The sequence below is a fragment of the Cryptotermes secundus genome, unplaced genomic scaffold (assembly GCF_002891405.2).
Source record: "Cryptotermes secundus unplaced genomic scaffold, Csec_1.0 scaffold176, whole genome shotgun sequence".
Taxonomy (NCBI): domain Eukaryota; kingdom Metazoa; phylum Arthropoda; class Insecta; order Blattodea; family Kalotermitidae; genus Cryptotermes; species Cryptotermes secundus.
This window is the reverse complement of record NW_019731569.1, coordinates 118125-130791: the sequence shown is the minus strand read 5'-3', so window position 1 is coordinate 130791 and position 12667 is coordinate 118125. Positions and strand designations below refer to the sequence as shown.

The 12667-nt window shown below is 37.7% G+C and overlaps 1 protein-coding gene across 4 annotated transcripts in view; it reads left to right on the top strand.

Moving 5' to 3' along the window:
• Window positions 1-12457, top strand: part of LOC111867063 (transketolase) — a 35273-nt gene extending 22816 nt beyond the window's left edge. For all 4 annotated transcript variants that reach the window (XM_023856541.2, XM_023856542.2, XM_023856544.2 and 1 more), the window contains exons 5-11: window positions 214-357; window positions 3522-3773; window positions 4074-4211; window positions 5196-5322; window positions 6333-6472; window positions 10760-10991; window positions 11799-12457. In XM_023856541.2, the coding sequence (XP_023712309.1) occupies window positions 214-357; window positions 3522-3773; window positions 4074-4211; window positions 5196-5322; window positions 6333-6472; window positions 10760-10991; window positions 11799-11968 (1203 nt within the window). In that variant the 3' untranslated portion in view covers window positions 11969-12457. The remainder of the gene's footprint in view (window positions 1-213; window positions 358-3521; window positions 3774-4073; window positions 4212-5195; window positions 5323-6332; window positions 6473-10759; window positions 10992-11798) is intronic.
• Window positions 12458-12667: the final 210 nt, after the last annotated feature.

Here is a 12667-nt window from a genome sequence, read left to right as displayed (position 1 = left end):
GTCGACTCAACCTCTAACAGAAATGAGTACCAGGAATTAATTAAACAATTTTCTTGGGGAGTAAAGCGCGGCCAGTGCGGAAGGCTGACAACCTTACTGCCATCTTTGAGCCGATTGTCTATAGATAATGTGGGACCCTCAGTTTCTCACAACCCTATGGGCCTTCATGGCCTGTTACAGGGGTAGCTTTACTTTACTTTTTTTACTTTACAGGCCTTCCATGAAGCATCCATCACAAAAGCAAAACCAACTGCAGTCATTGCAAAAACATATAAAGGAAAGAACTTCCCCACAATTGAAGATCAAGAAAACTGGCATGGAAAGCCATTGGGTGATAAATCTGAAGAAGTGATTCAGGTAAGTTTGTCTTTCAGCGTTTCTTCTTTGGTATGTCCATGGTGACAACTGCAGACAAGTGCAGAGAGGAAGGAAAACGTGTGTGGTCTGACAGTAACTTAGCCGCTACTCGTAGCACCTATCACAGAATAGTTAGTTTGTCTTTGAGCCATGAGCAATCATGTGTTGGTTGACTTGTAAGTGTAACTGTTTGTGAGATTGTAGCAGTTATACTTGAATTGAAATTTAAACTTTTATGTCCTTTGGTAATATGCAGACACATTATACATATGAATAAAATCTATGAAGCCATTTAGGCACTAGTGAGATGCACATTCGTACATATGTGCAATATTTTGAAGTAGTCATTGCATGTTGACATACTGTAATATATATTACAGGGTTCAACAAATCCTGCATGCTGCCTAGTAACTTGGCTCAAGTGGTAATGCTTCTGACTTGTATTCAAGAGTTCTCAGTACAAATCATGGCAGGGTTGCCGACTGTTTGGATTGATGTTTTTGTGTGGTTTCCTCTGCTCATGTAGGTGAATGCCAGGATAGTACCTCAGATTAGGCTATGACTGCTTCCTTCCAAATGTTTCCAATTCATTGTTCACTAATCATCATACTGCCGATAGCACTGTTTAATAAACCACAGAAATCAATCCTGTATGCCAAATTGTGTCACGGTATCTGAAATTTTTGTTGTGATTTATAATTTAAAAAAACTAACCCTGTAGCAGACTGTGCCATAGTTCAAGTGGTTAGTTACTGGCTTCCCACCACGGTGGATCGGGTTTGATTCCAGGTCTGGTCAAGTGGGATTTGTGGTGGACAAAGTGGTCCTGGGGTGGGTTTTCTCCAAGTAGTTTGGTTTCCCCTGCCAATCTTTATTCCACCAAATTCTCCATAATCATAGTCACCCAGGGCAGGTACAATAGGCCAGTCGGTGGCCGACGTGCCAAGTGGACCCAGCTGGACTCCACCCCCCACAATGCAGTTTCCCTGTAGCAGGCCATGGAGGCCCATAGGGTTCTGATACATCGAGGCTTCCACATTTTCTGGATGGTCGGCTCACAGATACCAGTGAGTTTGTCAGCCTTACATTGTGGTCGCCCTTTACCCCCCAAAATATCAATTTTTGGTTATCATAAGGATGTTGGAGACCTGCTCTGGCCTCCTGCCATTCTGTTGTTCCTTCTACAGCATCACAAGGAACTTTGCTATAACTGGTGGCAAAGACATACCACTCTGTGACACATCTCCATCACTGAAGTATATATTTTTCATATGGTGTGGTGTGTTAGGAGACATTGAGCTGTACTTTAGTGTGCTGTCTCTTCAGAAAGATAGAATGATGGTTTACATAGCCAACCATCACCAACTGCATAACTGAAGGCTGAAAGAGGCTGGAAAATTGCCAGTCACAGGGCCACTGATGAAAGCAGTACAACTGAACAGACAGGAAAATAATCACAAACTGTTTGGTTAAAGTTGCATACAGCTAACTTCAACTTTTCCCCATTTTAATTTCCACCTCCATTCCTGTCAACTACAAAGCAGTGTTCACAAAAATTAAAAACAATATGCTTTGATGTGGGAAAATATAAAAACCTCATGTTCTTTGTTCTTATGTGCAGTCTTCTAGAAAGGGTGTCAAAAATTTTAAAATTTTTTAAGTTAACACTCAGCATGTAATAGTAACATGGAAGTAAATTCATAGGTAGTAGCATAAGCCTTCTTGCAGAGGATCTATATGGGAAAAGTATAAAGTTGAGAGCCTTCCATTAGAGGATAGAAAATGGTTAAATACATAGTGGCCTCTTTCTGATCCTGCACTGTCCACTGTTAACCATTAAGGAGATTGGCTGTGATTAATACATAACTTCCAGAGTAGAATAGTGTGTGTGAAATCGTGTTCTGCAGCCTTGTTTCCTCAATGAAGATCAGTATTTCAGAATTATTGTACCTTCATAAGAGATGTTAGTTGAAATACCACATATAGACTACAGTTTGATTTATGATAAGATCTGTCAGACCTTATATGTCAGGCTCATCGTTGGTGAAGATATATCATTCTCTGTTTCATTCTATACTATCATATGGAATTGTATTTTGGGGGCAGGCAACCAATACCAAGAAACTCTTTATGATACAAAAAAAAAGCAGTTCGTTTAATGAAAGGATATTGTAATAGACATTCATGTAGAAATCTTTTCAGGCAGCTTTTCACTATTAATCATGATGCACGTAATCTCCAGACCAGCAGAGTAGTAATTTATATCTCCGAACTTCCACCTTAACACTGTACCAAAAAGGTGTTTACTTTACAGGTATAAAGTTATTTAATAATCTGCCTCTTGAAATAAAGGGGATTGTTGGGATACACAAGCAATTTAAGATTTCTTTAAGAAGATACTTGATTACCCATTGTTTTTATGACTTGGAGGAGTATTCTAGTGTTAATGAACGATGTTGTAAACTAATGGTTTTATATGAATAGTATGTTAGTTACTCTATATTGAAATATATGAGTCTATCTGTATAATAGTTTTATTGTATTTATGATAATACTTATTGTCTTTTATATCATTTATTTTATTACTTCATAATTTTGACATGTTCTAATTATTTACTTGAGTGCAACTTATACTTGAACTGTACTTATGATTGTATTGTACTTTTATGTTGTTCTGCTTATCTTTACATATTTTAATTAATATTTGACATGTTCTATATCCTATGGTTTGTAACCAGTTTTATTGGATCATCTGGAACTCGAAATAAATTACAATTACAATTACAATTACAAACCGATATCTTCATGAATAGTTTCATATTATTACTTGACCTGAAATTAGAGCTGTTCTGTCTAAAGTAAGAGAGGTGGTAACTCTAGTCTGCATATATTGCCTCGTGCTTTGTGAACGTGTGGATTAACAGTCTCTTGATTGAAGTGCACTTAAAAAGGCATATATCACTTATTGTGATATTTGATGAACAAGAATGACCTTCTGTAACTGAACATCTGGAGTAGGAAGTGTGTAAGTGTAAGTGGAATAAGTGTAAGAAAACACTTTGTATCATTCTTTCGTCCTTACATGAAGCATAACTGGTTAAATGAACCTAGCACGTAGTTTCAGAACTGAGAAAGTTAATCTGTTATTATGGTAATTGTTCCAGCATCTGAAGTCCCTGATAAAAAATACAGGACCTTTGCAAGTGGCACCTCAGAAACCTTTGAAAGAGGATGCTCCTATTGTGGATATTGAGGGAGTGAAGTTGTCTTCCCCTCCCAGCTACAAGATTGGAGAAAATGTAGCCACAAGATTTGCTTATGGTACAGCTCTTGCTAAGATTGCATCCAACAACAGTCGTGTCATTGCCCTCGATGGTGACACCAAAAATTCAACTTATTCAGACAGGCTGAAAAAGGTTAGTTTTCTATGTTTTTCTCAGCGTTTCCTACCCCAGAGCCATCAGAATACTATTTGTATCATATATGTTTCATTAGTTCCCAAACAGTTTATGCCTGGTTCTTCTGAATGGCCTTTTTCGTGATTTTTCCTCGGAACAAAATTTTTGCACAAGGGAGTTTTTCTATGTGTCTTATGTTTTCTTTTGCCATTCATTCTACCTGTTCTTATCTTTCTGGTTTAGCATAATTAAAAAGCCAATATATGAATGGTTTTATAACCAGTTACCTAATGGTACTCTTGTTACATTTAATTTCAGGCCTTTCCCGAGCGTTACATTGAGTGCTTTATTGCTGAACAGAATCTTGTTGGAGTTGCTATTGGAGCCACATGCAGAAACAGAACCATTGCCTTTGTGTCAACATTTGCAACATTCTTCACTCGAGCCTTTGACCAGGTTAATTCTCATAATTTGAATTAGAAAATTTAAACGTGCAGGAATGTGTATGCGAGCGTGTTTTCCCCTCAAAACAGAATTAAGCATTTGGCATCAAGACATGAATATGAGTCTATATCTTGTATTAGTTTTTTAATTGTTAACCCATTAAATGTACATATGTTCTAATTTTATACTTACAGTTAAAATGGCAAAACTGACCGAAGATTTTGTCTTTTTTTCTTCTTTCTACCATTTTATGTGCAATTTAAGGATTTTAATGCCATCTGATTACAAATACCTCTTGTTTCCTGCAGTTTATTTTGAGTTGGTTTATAACTGCCAGTAATTGAAATGTAAACTGTATTTCGTAAATTCAGTGGGAAGCAAGTAAGTGTAAGTATATCTTGAGAGATCTGAATGCTGTTGCTCAGAGAATTGCACTCCAAGCCAGTATCACATGAGAATTTGCACATGAGTGTAAAGTAAAGCTGTCTGTTATAGATAGAACTCTTAAGCTGAAATGTGCAGAAGCCCCTGCTCACACTTAGATGGTTAAGATAGTCCTTTGTATCCCTCTTAGTTGTCGTTTTTGCACTACAGCCCCAGTGGGCCTAGGCCTACCTCCATGAACTCTGCCGTTCACTTCAGTTTTTCTAAATCTTACACATTCAGTAGCATTCCTTGGGCGGATGATCAGCTCATCACAAGGCCTCTACCTGTACACAAACAGAAAAACGCACACACAAACTAAACATCCATGCTCTGAGTGGGATTCGAACCCATGATCCCAGTTTCCAAGCGAGCAAAGACAGTACATGCCTTAGACTGATTGGCTACTGTGACCGGCTTCTTAGTTGTCTAATACAAGAAATATGGCTAGAAACAGCTTTCTATACATTTGGCAGGCCCTTTTTTGACAGTGTATGTAGCAAGGTGGTATCTGTACCATACAAGTTACAACATGCATAATAACTTGAAATGAATGTTGTAACTTACTTTCAGATCCGCATGGGAGCAATTTCGGAGACTAATGTAAACTTTGTTGGATCCCACTGTGGAGTCAGCATTGGAGAGGATGGACCTAGTCAAATGGGTCTGGAAGATATTGCCCTATTCCGTAGCATTCCAGGTATGTAGTTATTGTGGAATGGAACATTCCAGAAGGACTTCAGTAAATCATTGATGAGGGTACTTCACAAATAAAATGTGAACGTGAATATATGATGGATCAAACTACTATTTGAAATTGAGAACAAATTTTTTTTAATTTTAAAATATGTTACATTTGAACAACAAATCAACATTCTCATTTATAGTGAAACCCTACTGTCATATCTCTGTGCATAGTTACCGAAAGTTAGCATTGTTTTAGTTCTTCTGACTCGTAATATGACATGTTCCACTATGCTTGTGAGTAGCATGTGTGCTGTAGAGCATGAAGCCTATTCACTAAAGAGCAATGTCACTGAAATAGCATCAGAAATGTTAAAAAGATGTAAGCATGTTTACTCTCATTCTGTCTTTTTCAGGTTATCTTCAGTAATGCTATCTTCCAGTTTCCAAGAAAGAATTCTAATCACGCTTTCTTTTTCTTGATGTCAGACAGCTGGATCTTTTGATGTTTGTAACATCATTCCTTCCATTCTGAAATTGCATAACCAGGCCACAGCCTGTGTTATCTTCAGTTTCACTAAAAATTGAATGTTTGTTCTATTAATATTTTATCACTTTTTACAAACATATGAAGCACTCCAATAAAGTACTGCAACCACAAAGCAAACTGAATCGTAATTATAACACATGTCATGTAATCTTCACCAGTGTCACTAGTTGTGAACAAAAAGTACACTAAGCTATCTGACAGATTCATAAGCAGGAATTTCACTGTAGGTAGCAGTTTGGGCACATTTTGCAAGCATATGCTGTTACATACTGATTTTGTTGCATGTGTTTTATTGAATGTAACAGGGCTGCTCTGGCCGAAAAGATCTGATAGATTTGTAACAGAATTTGACAGAATTCACTTGTATTTCATGATGGATAATTGGGCTAAATTTGTATTTGATTGCATTATACATAGTCTCTTTGAAAGTCAGACAAGGTCACTTGGTTTGATCTGGATTGAAATCCTGATTGCAGGATCTACTGTGTTTTATCCCAGCGATGCAGTTAGCACAGAACGTGCTGTAGAGCTTGCAGCAAACACAAAAGGCATCTGCTTCATTCGTACTTCTAGACCCAATACACCTGTCCTTTATAAAAATGATGAAGTACTTCAGGTAATATGACTTTAAAATGTATAGCAAATTTGAATGTAGCCAGCATTTTATTAATAGTACTAGAATAACAGATTTAGCGGCAGTGATATCAGACATGTTTTAGGTCTGGTCCATCCTTTTTTGTTTTCTCATACATTAGTAACCACAGTTCAACTCCTGAAGGGGGAAAATGTTTCTCTTCTCCATAGCATCCATGCTGGCTTTGGGGCCCATCCAGCTTCATGTACAGTGGGCACAGGCTGTTCTCCAGGGGTGTGTAGCTGACCACTCACCTGTATCTAGTGCCAAGGTTAAGAATGATTAAACTACACCTCCACTCCCCTATACATCTTCATGGCATAGTGGTTAATTAAAGACAAGGATGACTTTAGTTTTACATCTTAACATTGCACAAGTGCCAGAATGGCTTTTTCAGCTTGAGATAAGATTGAGACAAGAATTTGGAAAAATTATCAGTATTTGAGACAAGAACAATAATCTGTCTAATAGACCAGATTTTCACTAACAGTTCATAACACAAGGTGTTTTCTTTTTTTTTCTTCCCCATCATGCTACCATATTTGCAGTAGCATAGTTGCTTGAGGCACTATACTGCAAGCTGGAAGGTCGCAGGTTCAAGTTCTGATGAAGTCACTGAATTTTTCAATTTACATAATCCTTTCAGCTGCACTATGACCATGGGGTCGACTCAGCCTCTAACAGAAATGAGTACCAGGAATATTCCTGGGGGGAAAGGCGGCTGGCGCATAAAGCTGACAACCTTGCAGCCATCTGTGAGCCGATTGTCTAGATGTTGGAGCCTTGAACTCACACATATGGGCCTTCATGGCCTGTTACAGGGACAAGTTTACCTTTTACTTTTTACAATATCAAAATGGAAGATGATTTGGAGTGTAAGATGACCTCACATTAGGGAACATGTCTCCACAGGAATAGTAATTTAATGAATTAATTTCATACCCTTACTACAGTTGTGGGAAAGTAAATAAATATTAGTAAATATATTATGCATTATATTTATTGCCTCCTCGTTGGTGTCTCCACCTTATCGTGGTGAGGGGGTTTGAGTATGCCAAAGACCCTGAGAGCTATACCAGCAGTAGCGTAGCTACTGGCAGGGCCTTCCTTGCTGGACGGGTCAAAGGGTATGCATCAGATGAAGAGAGACACCAAAAACTGATGCCTGAAGCAGCGACTTGAAGCACAGAGCAAATGATGCTCGAGATGGTTCAAGTTCGTATGGCAACACGTGTGACCAGAATGGTTTGAACGGCTGCTGTACTGCGATGTGGAAAGCAAATGGAAAAACTACCACATTATCACTTTTCCTGGATAGTCTCTTTCCAAAAACAGAAGATCGCCTTATGTGGAGGAACTGTTTTGGAAGAGACTGTGGACTACTGATGATGATGATGATGATGATGAACATTTTTATTCAGCTAATTCCCTTCTTGAAGAAACTAGCCCTCATTTACCTTCACCATTCCTGTCATCTGTCCAGTTCCATTGTCTTCACAATTTCCATCTTCTATCTCAGATTCAGTTCACATCCTCATGTTCACTGCCAACATTCCTAACACCTTCCTGATCATTCCGTGAGATACATGGCACTTTTTAAATCCTTTTCACTCCCACTTATGGAGAGATCATTGCCACAACTTTCATCCACTGGCACAACAGTTCAGCTACATTAGGTTTTTTTATTGTCCACCAGTGGCAGAACATGGTCTTCTACTAAGAGCCATTTGGAATGCAGTTGGTTCAAATGATCCTTAAAAGGCTTATTTGGTAGAACATACAGTAATGGAACCATTGCTTCAGGAATAACCACAATGTCAGTATTCATTGCATGAATCACAGATCTGACCCTCATTTTTAAATTACCTTTAAATACATCCAGCAGGAACATTGTTTGTTTTCTCATCAATACGCTGGGTCTCCTATTTCAGACAACTTTTATCTAGTCCATCAATTTGTTCAGTCATCCATCTCCTAGTTAAACATGAGGCTGTTAGCTCCGTAGGTACCCGCGCGTTACGCACAGTTTTTCAATTCAGTATCATGTTTCAGCATTGCAGTCACTTGCATGTATTCATTGTCTGATAATTTTAAGATAACAGATTTTGCACATACATCATTGGTGCAAATGGATGATATATCCAAATGCAATGGGATTTAATCAACATTGCCTCTACATGCACTCCTTGTAGTGCAACACTCCTAGTGTCACTGTAATGAAAACCTCTTCCACCTTCATTTGTACACACCACCCTGAGCTAGACTTAAAATTACAGAGTCTGGTTGAGTAATGTTGTTTCATGAAATCGACATTTCTTTTTGTCTCTGAATCTGTAAAAATGACAATATTCAAGTATTATTGACCAAGTACCTGTTTTTATTGTAATTACATTCAGATAAACTCGGGGAAAATATGTTATATTTTTGCTGCTTCGGGATTCTGCATGTTTAATTACCATGATCTTAAAGTACAAATTATAACTGCCAGTACCTGATATTTTTTGACAGTTTTCCTTTTCATATTGGTACTTCTGTTTTTTACATGCTCTGGCTTTCATTTTTGTTGCTGCTGCTTCTTCTGATGATGCTGAACCCTTGTATTAGTACAGAATGCTGTAATATAAATCAGTTAATTGTTGCTTTTGTTTTGTAAGGTTGATGGTGCTGTGGGCAATCTTGTGGCAGGTCGTGGCTTCTGAGCTTGAAGCATATTTTTGCCTCTCATATTACGTAGTATGTTTGTCTGATACAATGACAGTGTGAACTATTCTAGGAACGTACTAAAAGCTTAAAAGGATCAAAAGAATTTAGTGTATGTAGCATTCAAATTTATTCCAATGACCTTTAGTTTTTCAGCCCTTAAAGTGGAGAAGAACTCATTTTCCATTTGGACAGATATGATAACCAGTCAATTTTAACACTTTGCGGACCGGCAATTTAAATATTTAAATCACCCTGGGGACAGGCATTTTTATACCTACTACCCTAACTTGTGCACTGTTCACTTTAAAAATTAATATAAAATCTCCTAATTAATTTTATGAACTAAAATTTTTGGAGAACACTTACCAATGCTGCTAGAAGTGCTTGAGGGTGTGATAATTCTGGAAACACTCCCCTTTGTGAACTGCGCAAACATGGCATTGCCTAGAAGGATGCTTCCCTTTGGAATGTTCACTCTTCACAATTTTTAGAAGGGTATGTTTCCGCATATCACCCGAGAGTCGCCCAGGGGTGTCCGCATGAGGCCTGCGTGGGGTGGGAGTTGATGGGCTAGGTCGCACTAAGTCTGTCTGACTCTGGTTCTGCCGCCACCATCTGGTCTGTAGCCCAAGCCTTTGCCACATTCATCAGAAATGCTTTGTATTTCAATTTTGAATCAGGGTTTAGATTTTTGTAAACCAAAAATGAATTGAAAATGGTACAATTTATAAGCCACAAGGCAATTTTCACTTTTATTATGTGTGGCCACAATTCTTTGTTCCCTGTCACTTCCACTGTCTAAGTCACTAATCACTACTCTTCCACAAGGCACGTCAGATAGCTCATCGGAAAACAAGTCAGAGAGATCGCTTTGCCTTCAACTGCTTTTGTCCTTGAAACATATTCCCCTCTAACTTCCTGCTTGGTACATAAACAGCTGGAAAGGGCAAGTTTATTTATTTTGGAGTAGGGACCCTAGCCAGCCAGGTCAAGTTACTGAATACCTAGCATAAATTCCGAAGATTTATTATGCAGTATCCATTGCAGTTGCGTGGCACCAGAGCAAGGTATAGTGTGTTACAACCTAACGTGTCCTAAAAGCATGATATCATGCCACCGGTCCGCCACGTTTAAAAGCGAAAAGCATGATATCATGCGTCCAGTCCGCAAAGTGCTAACATGCCCCCCCCCCACGCAAAGAAATACAAGAATGGAGAATTGATGCACAAATCAAGAACGATAATTTTTTCTCAACTCAGTCTCAAAAAGTAAGACTTACACATGCCTAATGGGTATGTTGATTGATCGTTGATAACAACACATGATTCCATGGATAATCGTGGCACTTTATGTGCCTCTAAACTCATCCACAACATGACACTGAAATATAAATATCTCATACTTAAAGTTCATGTTTTGTCAGAGTAAAGGACAGTGTTTTGCACCAAGCAGATCAAGGTAATGGCATTCTTAACCTCAAGAGTGTATTAAGTACATGCACGAATGACATCAGTGGAGCTAATTTTTGTCATGTGAGTATCTCAATTGTATTACCGTTTATTCCAGATTGGGAAGGCAAAAATTCTTAAGAAGAGTGGTAGCGACAAAGTACTGATCATTGGTGCAGGTGTAACATTGCATGAAGCCATAACTGCAGCGAATGAACTTGCCAAGGTTTCTATCGATGTCCGTGTGTTGGATCCATTCACTGTGAAACCTCTTGATTCTGAAACGATCATTGTTAATGCCAAGGAATGTGGTGGAAGAATCCTCACTGTTGAGGACCACTATCCACAAGGTATGCATAATGATTCTCAAAGCCTAACACTTTTAATAATTTCATTCAAGTGAAATGTTTCTCACATTAGTATTAATCTGTTTATACAATTCTACTCCTGTGTTCACAGACTTACTCTTATAGTTTTGGATTCTGAATGTCAAATATTTCTTTATATATGTATTTTGCACTCCATATATAAAATGTACTTAACTTTCAAGACATGTTTGCCTGTTGGGAAAATTATATGAAATACAATTTATTGTGGTACATGGTGAGAATACTTTTTCCCCTCTTTAAAAGTAAAAATACTTGGAGTAGATGCTATAGATTTGAACTTGAGAGGTGCTCAGTTTGAATCTTCGCTGGGACAGCAGCTGTCCTGGCATGCTTCTTGTGGTTTTCTAGCCCCTCCAGGCAAATGCTAGGATTGTACTTCTTTTATGCCATGATCCCTTCCTTCCAGATACTTTCCAATTTACCATTCATCTCTCATCGTATATAGTCTTGATACTGGAAAGCATCGTTGAAAACTCAAGGGGGAAGATGGAGGATGAGGATGATGACAATGATTATGATCTTATTAAAATTTGTAGGAAATAGCTACCAATCAATCCTACACCAAAGCAAAAGTTTCTAAAATATTAAAGTATACAGAAGTTCACAAGCTGTAATTTGTGAGTGAGTACTGTGATATATGAGATTTCATGCCTTACCTAATAGTAGTGGTTCAGCACTGATAAATGTATGACTCAGTTAATACATGAATAGCGTGGATAATGTAATAAAATAATTCCTTGCATAATTACATTTGTTTGTTTCATTCAGGTGGCTTGGGTGAAGCAGTACTTAGTGCAGTGGCTGAAGAAAAGAACATTATCGTGAAGAAACTGGCTGTAAGTGAAGTGCCCAGATCAGGTCCTCCGGCAGTCCTCTTGGAGAAATATGGAATTAGCTCCAAAAATATTGTGAATGCTGTGCAACAGTTAATTATATAATTCTTTTGCCATTTCTATCATGGTATAAGCTAAATATGCAACCGTTCAACTCAGAAAAGAATATGCAATACAGTCGCAGTGTGACAACACGTGTCTTGAAAAGGTGTCTTTTGTAGGCATATCGTTCCTTTATAACTGATTTCATTATGCATGCATTATTAAGCATCAGTATGAACTGCACTAGTAGTAATGTGCAGTACATTATAAGTATATGCAACACTCTCAACATGATATTAATGTAATATTTCTGTGGGGTTGCTTTAATGGATTGTCATAGCCATTGGGTCCCCAAGGGAAACATTAATGCAGTTTGCACTGGATTTATTTCTGTTCAAGAAGTATAAGTATAATTAACCTTTAATGTACGGACTTTTAAATTGCTGGTAGCCCTCTGCGGCCGGTATTTAATTAACCCTAATTAATTAACATTGGAAATGTCGAGAAAAAATCCATATTTTCCGTTCCATGCAACATAGAAATACAAACTAAAAACAACCCAAAAGACAATAAAATTTTCTACATATACACAAAAGAGCAATTTTTATAAACGAAAATTTAACTGATTATTTTGTCATGAATTGCAAAATATAATCTTTATTATATATGTTACGAAATTCCAAAGGACTTAACCATTGTTTTTTCTTCAACCTTAAATCATGGTGATATTGTCAATATAATCACACTATATACAATAATATT